Genomic DNA, 17,390 nt, shown 5'->3' on the forward strand with positions numbered 1-17,390 from the left:
TTTATTTTATGTAAAATATAAATACGTTTTTCAAGCTGGTGCTTTATATTATAATACAATTTTTACAAATATTGTTTTTTTAGACAATGTAAATACAAGAAAAATTATTTTATCAGTAAAATACCACAATTTCTGCGAAAAAAACAACGATTGCTATTATTATAACTAATTCTATTATTTTATTTCGAATTACCATATTAAAAGGTTAATTGAATGTATCTTATAAATTGAATAAATAAAAAAACCATATAAATTAAAGGCCGAGAAAAAGACGATCGATATCTAAAACTCGACTCCTCTTAAAGTATACGCCACCACTAAAAACATAATATGTCGTATGGAGCAAATTCTCTTTTTGCACCCACGTTAATCCGGCCCAGCAGCGGGTGTGTGTGTGTGTGTGTGTATGAACCGCAAAAACCCTGTTCTACGCACACTATTCTCTGAAGGGGACGTAGTGAGAATTCATCGAAAAAATAATATTAAAAGTATCGGAATGTATGTATACATATTATTATTGTTACATAAAATTTGTCGGATTATACTCCGGTCGGTTATATTATTACGTGCGCACGCGTGTTGTGTGCGTGTGCGTGTGTATAAAATATGATATTGACGTCTTCCGTCACATCGCGCCGGCAGGACACACCTCATCGCGCTCGGGATCGGCTCGTCCGCTATCAGCTACCATTTATCTGACGGCGACGGGGCAACCCACCCATCATGAATAATTTTCATTAAACACTGGCAGCCCGATCGACAGCCCGGATCATTTCGAGATAATAATAATAATAATAATAATAATATACCTACGTAGCGTATTCTTTTTTTATTTTTTAATTCTTTCTTTTTTTTTTCTTCTTAATTAATTCATAAACGTGACTTATCTGCTCGTGAGCGAGTTGCCCTTTATGACGACGACGACGCTGCTGCTGCTGCTGTCGGATACGATTCTTCGTGTGCCACCTCAGTGTTTACAACCGACGAACGAACGGGGTCAGAGACGGCGACGGTTGTTTAATTAAAATCGCGACGCCCGCCCGGGTGTGCGCTATAGTGTGTATAATATTATGCACACGCGTGATGACGCGACGGTGACATCCGATAACCACGCGGACGAAGAGTTCGTCTCGCGCATGCAAGTCGGCGGGGGTAGCTTTACTTTAATTTTTCCAAAACTAATAATAATTCATAACGATTTCATCATTGTGATTTGTCATACAGTTTTCGACGGTCTGCGTTTCGAGAACGCGACATCACGGCATTTACAACCCGGAAATGCGTTTTTTATTTATAAACCATTATAATATATTATTATTATAGTAATTGTCGGCGGCCAGCGGCGTGAACAATAAATATTGTTTATGTATTATGTATATAGTATATATAGGTATAGGTACTTAATATAACGTTCAACCATCGATTACAAATATTTCTTGTTAAAAGCACACGCGTGTAGGCGGCTGAACGAGACTCGACTGGGCTTATAATATATCGGAATTAGGTATATATATACACATATAATATAGTATATTATATGGAAAATGTATAGTATAATTTCTCTCGTTCTTGGAAAGCTGTGTGATTTGATTATATTATCTATACGTCTTTATATATACAAGTAAATGGATATTGTAGTATAAGCCCACATAGATAATATATTGTAAATAGAAGGTATACCGCCGTTATAGCAATCGACGAAAGTTTAACGAGAAGTTTTTCAGTTTTCAGCGGCAACTCTGCTACAGCAGTGAGAACATCTGAACTTTGAAATGGGTTTTAAAGGTCATCGTATTATTATTGCGTGCATAGAAAGATGAACTATATTATATGATTTTGCAATAACGGTAATAAAGATAAATTCATTCAAAATTCGTACATCGTACACGACTCGGGTTTTAGTTGTAAAACAAAAATTGTATCAAAATATTTTTGTAAATAAAAGTGGTTGTGGGTAGTAAAATGACATTCAGCCTGCGTCATAAAAATATTTTGCTTAAATTATTGTTTTCGAATATTTGAAGAAAAAACATATAGGGTTTAACAGTTATCGAATTTAGATTTATCGATTAATAATAAAAACGTTGTTTTGAAATCGTTACGTTTTTCTAATGACAGTGTTTTTATTTCATCACTTTACCGTGAACTTGTACCAGCGAAACAATATAATATTATGTACGTACAGTCATATATATATTGCTAAATGATTTTTAATAACTGTTATTATTTACTATTATAACAACCACATTTACTGATTTGGTGGAAGCTCCATTTTAATAAACAACTGTAATAGCCTACAATATTAGTCTAGATGCTCTATATTATGTTAGCGCAGTAATCATAAATCGATTTTAAAATTGTTGTTAGAATTAAACAAACTTCGACCAGGATAGTTTTATTTTTATGTTGAGAGTATTTGTATGAATATTATCGAAAAACGGAATAATATTATTGGATTGAGTATCATAAGTTATAACTAAAGTGTTGCAATATCTATTTTATTATCCGACTCAAAAAATTAATAACCGTCAGTGACCAAAGTTGCTATACTTATACATATACCTATGCAAGTTTGAATATGTTTTCTTATACTCGATTTTTGTGCTCTGAATTGGAATGAAGTTAGTTTTCTTGTTTTAGTCTTCACAATAACAGTAGTAGTTTTTCAAGTACGCTTTTCTTTTGTAGTTTTCAGGAATTGAAATTTTTACTTAGAAATTACTGTTACGTTCTGTGGTTCTATTCAAGAAGTTATTATTTTTTTTTTTTGTGGAACTAATTTTTAATGATAGAATTACGGAAATCTTCTTCTGCAGTGAGCTAAGAATAACCTAACCTTGTGTGACAAAAAAAAAAAAGTAAATAAATAAAAATTAATATAATACATCCAAATATTTAATTTGAATTGTTTAGATTTGAATACCTATTTTTTTACATTTGATTTTGGGTGTTTTCTATACAAATTATGTACACATTGACTTATATTTTAAAATTATAATGTGGGAAAAGTGATAAATAGTATAGTAATAACAAAAATTTAAACTTAAAGTATAAGTGAAACAGTTGACAGATTTTTCTATTAATTATTATATGTTTAATTATATTGAAGTGGGTGGTTGAAAAATTGCATATTAATAGTTTTATAGATTTATAAATTGTTGATTAATAGTTAGATACTACAAAGTATTACAATTTATTTTTAGATTCTGTGCGGAGCGATATTAATTTTATAATATTGTGTGTGTGTGTTTGTTTTTGTACATAAATACACGATAAGTTTTTGATAAAATGCTTCAATTTTCCACTTTGAGGGTGGTTTTTGATATAAAATTGAATCTAGTTCGTACTTTAAAGAGGTCAAAATTAAAAAAACCTCTTATAATCGGGAAAAACGAACAAAAAATTATGGAAAAATTGGAATTTTAACTAAATAGATTTAACTAGATTTTGACTAAATTGATTTAAAATGATGGTATAATTAATTTAAGAAATTTTTACTTTGTATTTAAATTATTATTTTACACAATATATAGCATAATTTTCAAAAAATTATGACTTTTTTTTAACTAATATTTACAATTGAAATTTTTGATTTTTTTTTTATAAATACAAAATATTATTTATTTAGTCAATATTTAATACAAGATTTCACATAAGTTGTTCTTATATATGTATAAAAATATTAAAAGTATATAGGCACATTTTTTTTATATGCATTTGAAGTTAAAATCACAAACAATTAATAACTATTTCATTCCTTGTTAGAAATAATTCACAAAAAACTTTTATTTTTATATCTTAGTTTTTAAAATTTAATACATGGAAAGTTCCTCGTAAGTAGTTCATACTGAAACCATATAATCTAAATAATAGCTATATCAAAAACAAAAAAAAAACATCACGAAATATAGTTTATATAATATTATAGGCTGTCAGACCGTATTCATTCACAATAATTTTTTGTTTAAGTACAATAATATATATCATTGAATCAAATTAATTTGAATAAAGATTAGCAGTACCATTACATTTTTTTTTTTATTACAGAATAAATTTTTTGGACTTGATGTATTATCAATTCATCGAGTATCAAATTTCAAATAGATAAGGTGGATTACAAATTAGTGTGTAAAAAGTAAATCCTCTTCTAAAACATATTGTATATAATTGAATACATTTAAGCTATAGTAGCTTTTTACAGATTTTAATTTTGTATATTTTATATTATAAGCTGCTATATAGAAAAAATTAATGCTAAATGCGATATTTTATAAACTTTGTTAATTTTTGTTTGTTACGTTATTAATATTGTTATATTCATTTTAATATGAATATGATGAACTGTTATGCCATCGTCTTGACATAAAAATAAATGACTTCAATATATATATATATATATATATATATATATATATATATATGTGTGTGTGATCATTTTTATCGACACCCATTTTGTTTATTGGGGAATTATATATATATAGCATAATCTCATTCGTCATTATACATTTAACATTATATTTCACTGAAGTTTTTACTCAGTTTTTATATTACTTCACTTATAAGTTATAACAAAAACATATTATGATAGCTTATATAAATGTCAATTTGTAAAATGTAATAATACAATAGTTTCATTTAAAAAAAATACTTGAATGACTTATTAAGTGTAAGTATTTATAAAAACATTTTTTAATATTAGTTTATATAATTTTTATCTTATATATATTATGTTAACATTGTAAAAAAATATGATTGAATTATTTAAAACAAAGGAGATTGTAAAATATAAACCAGATGTCGCAAACTAAATATATGCATTATCAGCGTAAAATCCTTGTCCTACTTATATTTTAATTTATTATTGTGTATTTTTTGATTGGATTTTCATTGGATTATTGCTGTTGATAAGCATTCAACACGAGTTAATTAGATTGGTGTGTTCTTTCACGTTCCATTTTGTAATTTGTTTTGTTGTTTACCATTAGTATGGTATTTACACACACATTTGGAAATATCTTCTGTTTTGTTTTCAAAAAGGTAGCGGTAAACTGTACACGACTTATATTTATATTTCATCATTGACACGTTTAGCAATTTTTCGTGTACACAAGTTATAACTTAAAACAGTTAAAACTCATAATTTATCAAAAATTAGTGCGTCACTGAATCTTAGTAGTTAGTTTAGTTATTAAAATATAAAACGTTGTGTTTTAAATAAAAATAATTTTTGTGACTCTTAAGATACAATTGCAATTAAAAATGTACTCATTAATATAATGTAAATTACCGAAGAAACTTTAACGTATACCCACTTACTTAACTGTATTTAGTTCTTTAACGATATTATTTTAGTATTTTGTTCGCATAATGCACATTGAAAAAAAAAAAATATATATTAAATACTTTGACAGGATCTTGGGAGAGGAAAACACCACAGGGCAAACAAATGCCACTATCTATATATTATATTTTGTATGTCTTAATCACTGCAGTTTGTAATAAGTAACTGAATGCAGACAATACTTACACTCTTGATTCAGTAAGTAGGCAAGTTAAATAACATAATGTTATAAGCTGGAAAAAAACGTGTAATTTATTATTATTTTTAAACATTTTATAAATTGAACACATTTAAATAGTTTGATTCACGTTTGGCGTTAGTACAGTGATTAGGTGTACCGTCAATTTATCGTAAACAATTTACCGCGCGACAATTGACCGTAAACAATTGATCGCAAACCAATTGATTGCAATTGCAATTTACCGCACGATAATTGATCGCAAACTATATAGGTTATTTCAGAGTTATTTTAAGGCCAATATTATTTTTTCGTAACTTTATTCGATCGTTAACGATCAAGTCTTATCTAACATTATATTCGTACCCTATTTTATCAGTCCGTATTTTTCCTTAAGTCGTATAGAATATAGATCACCATGAAACACTATGAAAATATATCAGTACTGACACAATCGTCAATCGGTATATACTAATAACTTCGTCTAGCTGAAGTACTGTACATAGAATATGGCTTTAGAGTACGTATTAAGCGAAAAAAATAAGTATATGCTTATTTATCAAGGTTTTTTACACGTAAAAGAACGAGAACATGACAATAAAACATACTGGAAATGTTCTGAATACAAAAAAATTCATTGTAAAGGTCGTTTACACGTAGTTAAAAAAAAAAGTTATTTCAACTTTAAAGAAAAATGCATCACAAACAACTCTCAGCACACATTCAGTTTTAGGAAATGCAGTTATGCAGGTAATTCATATTTTAGTTACATATAGAAATGGAAAAAATAATTAATTATTCAAATTAAACTAAATTAGGTGACAAGTGCAGTTTCCGCAGAAATGTCAAGTGTTAATACATTGAAAAGGACAATTCAACGTGTACGCCAAAAGGAGGAAGCTGCACCAGCTAATCCAAGTAATTTTGAATTTATTATACCAGATAAATATAAATATAACTCCAATGGTGAATTATTTTTAAAATTCGATAGCGGTCCTATACTGAATCACGTATTTTAATATTTACAACTCAACAAAATTTAGATTTTATGAGTGAATGTAATAATTGGTTTTGTGACGGTACATTTTCAGTGGCACCTCCCATTTTTGCTCAGTTATATACTATACACGGGGTATGTTATTCCAACGTTATTCCTAGTGTTTATGTATTACTGCCAGATAAAAAAGAAAAAACTTACCGTCACATGTTTGAAATTTTAAAATCACTGAAGTCAAATTTAAATCCAAAAAGTATTATGATAGATTATGAAAGAGCAGCTTTAAATGCAATCGAAACGGAGTTTTGTAATACCGAGGTAAAAGGTTGTTTCTTTCATATGTCGCAATGCATTTGGCGTCATGTCCAAGAATTGGGCCTACAGACAACTTATCGAAATGATCCAGAGTTTTCATTACGAATTCGAATGCTACCAGCATTAGCTTTTATTCCAGAAGTAGATGTAATAAAATGTTATAATGCATTACTAGTTACAAATTATTACACAGATAATGAAGATCTACTGGCACCGCTGTTGGATTATTTCGAAAATACATGGGTAGGAAAATTAGACAGGAGAGGAAAAAGAAAGCCGCCAAAGTATGCAATCACATTATGGAACTGTTTTTCGAGAGTAATTCAAGATTTGGCTACCACAAATAATGCTATAGAAGGGTGGCACAATTGTTTCACATCACTTATAAATAGTATACATCCTTCAATTTGGCGATTTATAGATGCATTAAAAAAAGAAGAGAGCATTAACAGATTCAAAATCGAACAATATGTTGGGGGCAACGAGCCACCCAAAAAAAAAATTTACCGAGATAGAGCAGCTAAAATAAAAAAAATTTGTACCACTTATAACAATAATACAAATATTGAAGACTATCTTCGTGGCATTGCATACAATTTTCAATTGCAAATTTAATATTTAGTGTTTTTCATTATTATGTACCTACCTTGATGATTTATAATACTATATATATATACTGAACAATATTTTTTAAACATTTTTAATCTAAGACGAAAAATATATTTTTAACCATACATGTAACCAGAATTGTGCCAAATTTATTAAAATTAAATATATATTCAAAATATTTTTATATTACTGAAAATGTTATTTTTCGATCAATTGATGTACGGTAAATTGCAATTGCGATCAATTGGCTTGCGATCAATAATTTGCGGTAAATTGTCGTGCGGTAAATTGTTTACGATCAATTGACGTGTATCCCAGTGATTAGTCTACGAAATATCTGGCATAGGCACCTTCATACATACATAATATATATATATTATTATGAAATACAATTTTATCCAATTCACCAACACAACTGTTTGTCGACTATGTCGTGATAAACAAGTGTTTTGGAAAAATATTCTCATTGGATTATTTGCATCGGTCAGATCGTGCGGATCGATGAGAGCACGACGAAGGGGCACGGTCCATAGATGGTATTGCATTTCTCGGTCGCGGCAGCTATATGGCGGTGATAGACCCGCCGCCACTGTTCGATTGCGGTATTTAGACGTTATATTGTGCGCGTGTTATGCAGAAAAAATATGCCAAGATCTATATATATATATATACACATATATGTGTGCGTGTGTGCGTATGTGTGGACGATGCAGGTATGACGAATACCAATCAATTTGTCGTCCGGTCTGGTCGAAGCCATCAATAACTCGGTGATTTTTTTCTACGCCGTTTAATAACGGAGATTAAAATAACAGAATAAGAAAAAATAAATATCACACTGTTGTTCGCGGATGCAATCACGTACTGCCATTATGGAACCGCTGAGCGACGATAATGGGGAATGATAAAGTCGTCGAGGACCGGATTCCCGGATGAATTTAACGTGTTGAAATTGATGACTATCCGGTATTATTATAGCTGAAGTCGGTGTAAATAGATCTCGGAAACCTATAATATTATACCATAGTAACATTGTATAGTGTTGAGACATATAAATCTCGATCTTTGTATATAATATTAAATATTAGTAGAGCTATATGAACATTGCTGGGATGGTTGGATTTTTTTTTTTTATCGAAACCGTCCAATAATCAATAATTATCATTGTATTTTTTTTTATTGCTAGACGTTTGCGTTCAGTTTGGGTTGTATATACTTATTAAATTTTTTGAAGTTTTTCTCGTGATGTACAATAAATTTGGAAACGATTATTAGACTAATCGAGACTTACAACAACTGATAAACAATAATATGATATCATTAATGAGGTTATTAAAAAATGTACATTAGTGTGCATAAGTGTTATATTTTATTGCTTCATGTCAGGTATTAAAATATAAATATACTAATTTAGAGTTAACATTTTGAACTCCTGATATATACATAGTCAACTCATCACTAAATTATTATTATGAAGCTCGATATCGAAAATCTTTATATATATCAAATAAGACTGACGTTTCTTTTAAAATATTGAAATATAACGGAAAATTAAATGGATTCTATAAAACTATAGTGTAGTTATAACTACGGAGTTTTGTTGGTCAAAGCTCTAACAGTGCAATTCATTTTTACAATTCCGGAACTTGCTACTTTGAAGTTTTCCTGATAAATGACGATTCTCATGTCATTATAGTTATATTAAAATAAAACATACGTCTATATTATTGTATATAATAGCTCTACAGTCTACGGTGTCTGTGACGATTGGAAGGTGAAACTTCAAGAATTACTGTGTAAATACAAACCGAATAATGAGTGCAATGATGATGAATGAGGATTGTTTTTTAAATATTTACCAAGCAGAACTAACGTTTAAAAATAAAAAGTTCTATGAAGAGTGGCATTATTATTTTTTGCTATTACACGGGTAAGTGTATAGGTACATTACAGATTTATCATAATTATCGATTTATGTACAAATAATGCATTACTTGTACATGGTTTTAAATAATATTCATTTGTAGTCAATTGAATCCCACGAAATCTGTTATAACATCACCAGACACCAGGTGACGGTATATATACGGTACTCGTATACAGACCATATAGTGATATACGCGCGTACAACACGGGTCGACTACGCACACTTTATATTTACATATATATAATATGACGTATACAATTATGTAACAATAAAACGTAAATTTACGTTAAATTTAACGCTTTCATTAGTATTTCACTGGTTTTCGGGTGTATGAATTCGCGACGCTGACGAATATATTCGAAATGTTTGTCGTGAAATGTATATAATATTGTTATATAATCGCGGGTGAGTGCGAACAGTGTGCTGCAGGTACGCAGGTGAAGTCCGGTTGAGTCGACCGGCGCTGCATTTACTATACGTTTCCCATACGACGTGTATAATAAACATTGTTAATTATTGCATATTATTGCATATTACTGCAGCCTGATGTGTATACGCCGTATGGTTGGGTTTATAACGGTTTCACGTTCACCGTGTCGGCGCTATAACATTATACTCCGCCACGAGAGAGTGAAGCGAGTCACAGAACGTAATGTGATATCGTACTGCAGTACATAATATATAATAATAATATGTACGGCGTTTTTACGCAGATCGGCCGGAACGTCGTCGCCGACATACTAAATCATTATATTGTGATGTATTATACATTTGCGTTATTGTTTTTAGTGTATAATTTGTTCTGTACGTTAAAAGAAAAATTAACCGAAAAATACGGGTGACGGGCGCGTGTATATTATTATGTGTATTGGATATAAGTAACACTGGGAGCGCGTGCACACATCGGACAGATGGGATGAGCTGCAATCCATTATGTTTATGCAAATGGGCCGCCCCCTCCCCGCGCCGGTGCAGAAACGCGCGAGGGGGGGAGGTGTGCTTGTTAATCCGAAATGAAACAGTAAAGGAAACAACAATAAAAAAAAAAAAAGATTCCGAAATCCGAAAACCGGTTACACCCGCCTGTGTATTGTTTCGCGCTAACGTTTAATAATAATTCTCTTCTCTTATTTTCCGTTTTTGTTTCATACCCATTGTTGGTCCCGCGCGCCGGTGCTCCGTGATTATTATCATCAGCGGGTGACCCCGAAATCCCTTTGTGCTTCGTGTTTACACATGAAAGGACAATAATTAACAAAAAAAAAAAAATCGAATTACCCGGAGGGATTGTTTTAAGTGCGCCCCCTCATCCTGAGGGCTTATCTCCAGCATCTCTGGGCGTATACTTGACGAAACAGTTGATATTCGGTTCTTTCAACTGGACCAATTCATACGTATCCATTTCACGTACACATTTTTCTCCTAACTTCCCGTACAGTTTTATTACGAGTCCGCCAAGTACAAATTACATTCATTGAGCATAAACGCGTTTATCGACGTCGCAGACATAAATTACCGGAAGTCCATCACAATATATTATTATACTATTGTACAACACTGTTCGAATTTTATTAATACCGGCCAACAACTAATAAGTGATTTAAAAACACGTAAAAGTGGTATTTTATTTAACCGTGTATATGGTTACCTAGACTAGTATCATAAAAATCGGTCAAATATACAATACTAAAACCAATTTTTAAGAGCAATCCATTTATGATAAAAAAAAATATTTCTATCAGAGTTCCGTTTAGTATTGTGTTAGAATTGCACTTGAAGATAGAATTACTGCTATAAGCCTATAACGCTTTTTTTTTTTTAAATTCAGTTTACATTTATTATTTTCACTGTTTGATTAGTCATATACGTTTTATTATCTGATCCTTCCAACCTCCTACATTTTTTCTGATAATTTAGTAGTTTTGGAATGTTAAATTTAATTTGGAAGTTAACTTTAATAATGTAAAATTTGCTTGTAATTCATATTACCAATTTTAGTGACTCTTAGTATCACAGTCGGACTCAAGGAGACCGAAATCGTAGATATTTTAACTTTTTTCATTAAAAATAATAAAACGCTAATACGGTTTATATATTATGTACAAGTTAATTTTGGTAATGAGGTATTTTAAATAATCTGCCTACCATATAATTTCGTTTTTTGGCCCATGTATCTACTTTAATACTGTCTTATATCTTCTATATGTATACCATTGTTTGATTTGAAATATTAAAGAAAAATATTTTGTTTGAATTGTATAATATTATTTTAATAAATGATGTAGGCACTATAATAATAAAAATTAAACGCATAAAAATAAAAAATAAATATAAAACCGTTGTATAAATTTAATACATTCATTGTGGGTGGTATAAACCAGTAATTTCAAACCTACTACCCTTAATTTGTATTTATTATTTATTATCATGGTTTCAGGCTTATTTTAGCGTAGTGTATTGATTGTCGATTTGATTTCATAAAATCCGTTATTCGGGTCTTTCCGGGTTGATCATTATTTATGTGAATCGCGTGTGTGTGCATCGCTGATAATAAGCAGTAAGTATAATATATGTATATAAAGTTTTCAAAAACAAGGACAAATTATTTTTTCGGTCTGGGTCACCGGAGGTCAAAAACAAAAAAAAAAAGGTGACATGCAAACATTTATCCTCGTGGTGGCGGTTCATCTCGCGTCATAAACCGTTTTCCAAACGTATTGTTTCGGTTGGCACCCACGCCTCACTGCCCGTTAAACCAATCGACATAACTACATCTCATTTTAAGGTATACGTACGTATACGCGTGTGAGTGTCTGCTTGTGCGTGCGTGTGTGTGTGTGTGTGTGTGTGTGTGTGTTTTTAATGATCATTGTATATTGCTCCAAAAGCTTAACCATCTTATCTACTTGGTCCGATCGCAGTCGTAGGTATACATACCTATGGGATGTGATTCATTTATTCATGAATCTCGGTTGTCTATCTCTATCGCGTGTCATTGTAATTTTAATTTTGTTATTTCTTTTTTAAGTCTTTCATTTTATTATTATTATTATTATTATTTTTTTTTTACACACTCGGTAGCCCTACCGACTTATCTTTCTGTCAGATGTCATTCATTTGTTATGGTTAACATTGTTCGACCGAACGCCCGTTATTATTGTTATTATTATTATTATTATCATCGTCGTCGTCGTCGTCGTCGGTTGTTACGTGTTACTTCATTATTCTCGTCATCTATGTTTTCCTGTTCATTTATTGTACATATATTATTATAATATGTATACACAAACACTTCGTATGGCTAGCCAGCTAGATGTGTTCCGAGAAAACTATTCGATAGAATTTTGTAGCAATATGGTTTTGGTGCAGTAAAGAGTAAACAGCGAGAATCAACACGTGACTGCCATAATTTAATTTTCGCGTAAAACCCATTGCTAAGTGGAATAAATGACTAGAAGGTTCTGACACCTGACTACTTTTACATTTATTTTTCTAAAATTAAAATTTAAGGCATTTTCCAAATGAGATTATTTTTTTTTACAGAAAGAAAATAGAATTTTTTATTCAACTTTAAAATTAAAAATATTTGGTTCACTAGTAATTTATTTTTAAGGAAACCTGAAAAAATAAAATATTATAAAATATTGCTCTATAAAAATAAAACATAATATTTTTAAATTATATAAATTAAAATGTATACATCATAGAAATGGCTGTTATTATATTTTGACCCTGTTATTTTTTAATCTAAAAAGTTTTTATAGTTTATTTATATATTGTATAGAAATAACTTTATAAGAAGAAAATATTATGTAAATAATGTTTTAAATTCAAACAATTATGATTATTTTTTGCACCATATCCCGTTGAATCTAAGCTCAATACTATAAATTTTATAAAGTTTTAGAACAACACGAAAAGCATTATTTTTATCATTTCAAAATTATATGAATATGAATTTAATACGATACAGCTGATGGTTATTATTGTAGTAATTCGAAACTGCTATCGGTTGTTTCGAGTCCACGACGGTTTTCCTCAATGTGTTCTATATAAATTATAAATTATTAATTAAATTAATAGTGGTTAATTTCATACAATTAGTTAATATTTATGATGGAAACTCAATAAAAATCATTAGTTAACGACAGTACATTAAAAATTATAAAGTTAATCAAAAGACTTAGTAGAATAATAGCAAGAGGACATATTTTATGTCATCAATTATAAAAAATGTATATTATTTTATTAGAAGTTTTATTAATATATTATAATATTTAAACATAGGTTTCAAAAAAATAAAACAACATCAAAATACTAGAAACATATTTAAGAAAAATATCCTTTTTTAAATGCAGTGATATTTCTAGATGGGTTTTAAGAAAAATCAAGGTAAATTTAAAATAATAATAATAATATGCATTACCTATATCATGGGATAAAAAACACACCACCTAATCATAATATATTATTATCTGATACCAGTGGTTTAGTGGAAACTTTCCGGCGGATTTCAGTAAAAAGTTTTATAAAACAACAGTCAATATTACGCGGAACTAAAACCCTTGTTATTTTCAGCGAGAGGAAGCTCTACAGCTGGAAGCGCAATATCACATCAGGCCAAAAGAAACGGGTTGGCTGATTTCCTAGGATAACGCGCCTTGGCATCAATTTTGCGAAGTAAAATGCAGAAAATCACCTAATTTTTTTAGATTTACTCATATGAAAAAACTAAAAAGATATCAGTTCCATTCCAATACGATCGTTATTTATGGAATTGATTGTGTTAATAATTTATATTTAAAACATAATCGATATCAGATTTTATTGCGATGTGTATAATATACTTTATGGTGTATTTATATGATTTGTAAAATCCTATTCTAAAATTTGGCAGAATATTTGCATAACATTGCACGTATATGATTATTAGTGAGTAGGTATAGCATAATATGATATTTGAATATGAAGTATTTTTGAACTTTATTGTCGTTTCAATTTCGCATAACTGCATAAGTAGTTTGCAATATATAATATATGTATATAGATTTGTAAATACGAAAAGAACTTGGTAAATTAGTCACGTTGTGTAACTTACACCACTAAAATATAGTCATATATATATACAGGGCATCTCACCTCCGTGTTCCTGTAATAATGAATCTATTTAAATTCAGCTTTTTTTGAACTTTTAAATATACTCGAGGGCTTTAAGTTCAAATACTTAAATCTTTTACATATACCATTTAAGGAATGTTCTGTAGCGATACCAACTTTTTTTTCAAATGATAATCACCCTCTTTTAAATTGTTAATGAGACGACCTTTTTGAACATTTTTATGCGTATAAATCAAAATTCAAATGAGTAATTTTTGATTTATTTAACTGTGTAGTACTAAAGGTATAACGGATTTGTAATAAATAAGGTCTATAATGATTTTACAATTTACTGTGGCAAATAATACTTATAATTTGTAAAAATTGTTTGAGTATAATAAATATTAATAATATTACACCTATTTTTATATTTTAGTGTAATCGTTATTAAGGGTTATTATCCTTATTAAATACATTGCAAGAACCCAAAATTGTATTTGGACACATCAACATTTACAAAAAATTTTTCTGCGTAATAATATGCATTACAATTTTTTTCATTTGAAAATAATATATTTGTATCGCTATGACGCTATAGAACACTCTATAAGTGGTACAACAAATTTAAATGATGAAAAATATTGTTCATAAAATATATATAAACACTTAAAAATACCAAAAATCAGTATAGTTTAATTATTAAGGTAATAAATGTCGGTGAGCATCATGCTTGGTGAATCACCCTGTTTATAGATTATTAATTGTAATATTGATATTGTATAGCACATACATCGTACATTTACAGCAGTATTGTAATGGTATATAGCTGGTAGGCATGGTACCTGACAATGGTTTAATATTGCGTAAGACGTGAATTCGATGGTACGAAAAACGAATTGTTGATGGCTTGATGCGTTTAACGTCAAAATACAATCCATAGCAAAAACTATATTATGTAAAAACGTAGGCATTAGCTGTGTAGGTATAACACGAATCACGATATTAACGAATATCGTATTCTCCTTAGCTATACAGTCATAAGATAGTCATCGTTTTCTCTTATTTAACGTCGTGTCTATGAGTTGTTTTCGATAAACAAGTCTACATTGAAATTATAGGAATTACTGTATTCATAGTTTTCATAATAGTTTATTAAATAAATGCAATATCAAATCAACCGGATTATTGTATTTATTTTCATTATTATGATGTAAGATAAGATTTACTATGAACTGAGACTATATATTATTATATTGCATTGTTTGTGCATCATATTTAATAATAATAATAATATAATTTTAAAATTTTCATCTGACAAAGTCCATACTTGAACGAACTTTACTTAAATACGTGTTAGTGTAGACTATAAGTCAACAATCAAAATTAAAAATATTTAACAACATTTGTACTAGAATCTGGAGATTTTTATAGTGGATTATTAAAAACTTTTTTTATAAAAATTTGTTATGTCTTAAAAGTCATTGTATATATTTAAGTAATTATAAATTTATAATTTGCAGAGAAGTGTCGAAAATAATTGTGCATAAATGAAAAAAAGCGAACAAATAAATGTTATAAGTTAAGTTGTACAAAGTCAATTTACGATAATACTAAACAAAATATGATAATGCTCAACACAGAGAACTCTTTGCTACCCCCTCCGCCTCGAGGACGTCCCCGGAACCAAGTGTTTTTTTTTGTTTGAAGTACGAACGAAAATATAATTTTATATAGCCTTTAGGATATTGTTTTTAACGTAACTGCTGTTGTTATGCTATATATATATATCTGACCGGAAAATAAATATATACTACAACAGGTGTAAACACACGTTTACAAATTATGATTTAGACCAATTATAAATAAACTATAATAATATACTGATTGAAGTCTTCTCCTAGGCGTTTAAGTGATTCTTCATTGCCATTATATACCGTCGATTATGATTTTTAGATTTTAGATTAAATCTGTGTATATATGAAGCGACCGCATTTTTCAATCAGCCGCTTACTATTAGTCGGTTCTTGTGGTTGAATTTATTGAAGTGCATTCGTAACTATTACAGGAAGCAGAACAAATGGCAATTTAAATGTTTCGTTTTTAACATTCACGGTTTTTGGTTCAATGATCTTATGACGCGTTTCAGTAATTTAAGGTTTACCATTAACCAATCATATATCAATATATTATCGTGTATGAATACGCTGCTTGTGCGTTTGTCCGGTTGTTCAGAGTTCACGGAATCGTTTCCCGTAAAAACGTAGTGGCTACAATAATTTTTAATAAAGGTTTAATATTTCAACGCATGAAATATAAAATCTTGTGGTCATTGCACAATAAAAGTGTGCGTTATAAACCTGTAATTGACATCAATTTTTGATTATGTACTTTGGTAGTACCTATGTTTTTTTTTTCATGTATACACCCAGTGGAGAAACTAGGAATGAAATTAGCAGGTTCGCCAGGTTCTCATTAAAAATTGCGATGCAAATGTAATTTCAATATAAATATTAAATATACTACATTTAAATTATTAAATTAAATTTCTGTTTATAATTTTAATGTTACTCCATTAATAATTATATTTAAATTGCATTTGCATAGTAATTTTTAATGGGAACCTGTTAATTTCATTACTAGTTTTAATATTCTGTATATAAGTATATGGAAATAAACATACTGGTCTAATGCCTTGATTCAAAAGGAAGTTTGTATCAATATAATATTAATGTTGTTTAGTATAAAATCGGTTTATGGTAAAAGTTTAATTTTTTATTTAACGATAATGCGAGGTATTGGAAATTAACATAGCGTGGCTTAGTTATAACTCTACTATTTATTGATTGTGGAATTTTGTATTATTTTTAGTATTAAAATATGTAATAATTAAGTAAATTTAGTTCATTGTTTTAATAATTATTTAGAA

At 29.3% G+C, this 17,390-nt stretch overlaps 1 protein-coding gene across 1 annotated transcript; it reads left to right on the forward strand.

Moving 5' to 3' along the window:
- The first annotated feature begins 6,567 nt into the window (after nt 1-6,567).
- On the forward strand, nt 6,568-14,022 carry LOC132919035 (uncharacterized). The gene is made up of 2 exons (XM_060980388.1): nt 6,568-7,369; nt 13,946-14,022. Exons 1-2 carry the CDS (start codon nt 6,568-6,570, stop codon nt 14,020-14,022), a joined length of 879 nt encoding a protein of 292 aa, XP_060836371.1.
- The last annotated feature ends 3,368 nt before the right edge of the window (nt 14,023-17,390 follow it).

This window comes from Rhopalosiphum padi, chromosome 2 (genome assembly GCF_020882245.1).
Source record: "Rhopalosiphum padi isolate XX-2018 chromosome 2, ASM2088224v1, whole genome shotgun sequence".
Taxonomy (NCBI): Eukaryota; Metazoa; Arthropoda; class Insecta; order Hemiptera; family Aphididae; genus Rhopalosiphum; species Rhopalosiphum padi.

Bases quoted from the DNA above. Each gene is read 5' to 3' on its own strand.
- LOC132919035 (XM_060980388.1), top strand. From the start codon at position 6,568: ATGAGTGAATGTAATAATTGGTTTTGTGACGGTACATTTTCAGTGGCA. The intron at 7,370-13,945 runs GTACCACTTATA...TGTTATTTTCAG, and splicing joins AGCTAAAATAAAAAAAATTT to CGAGAGGAAGCTCTACAGCT.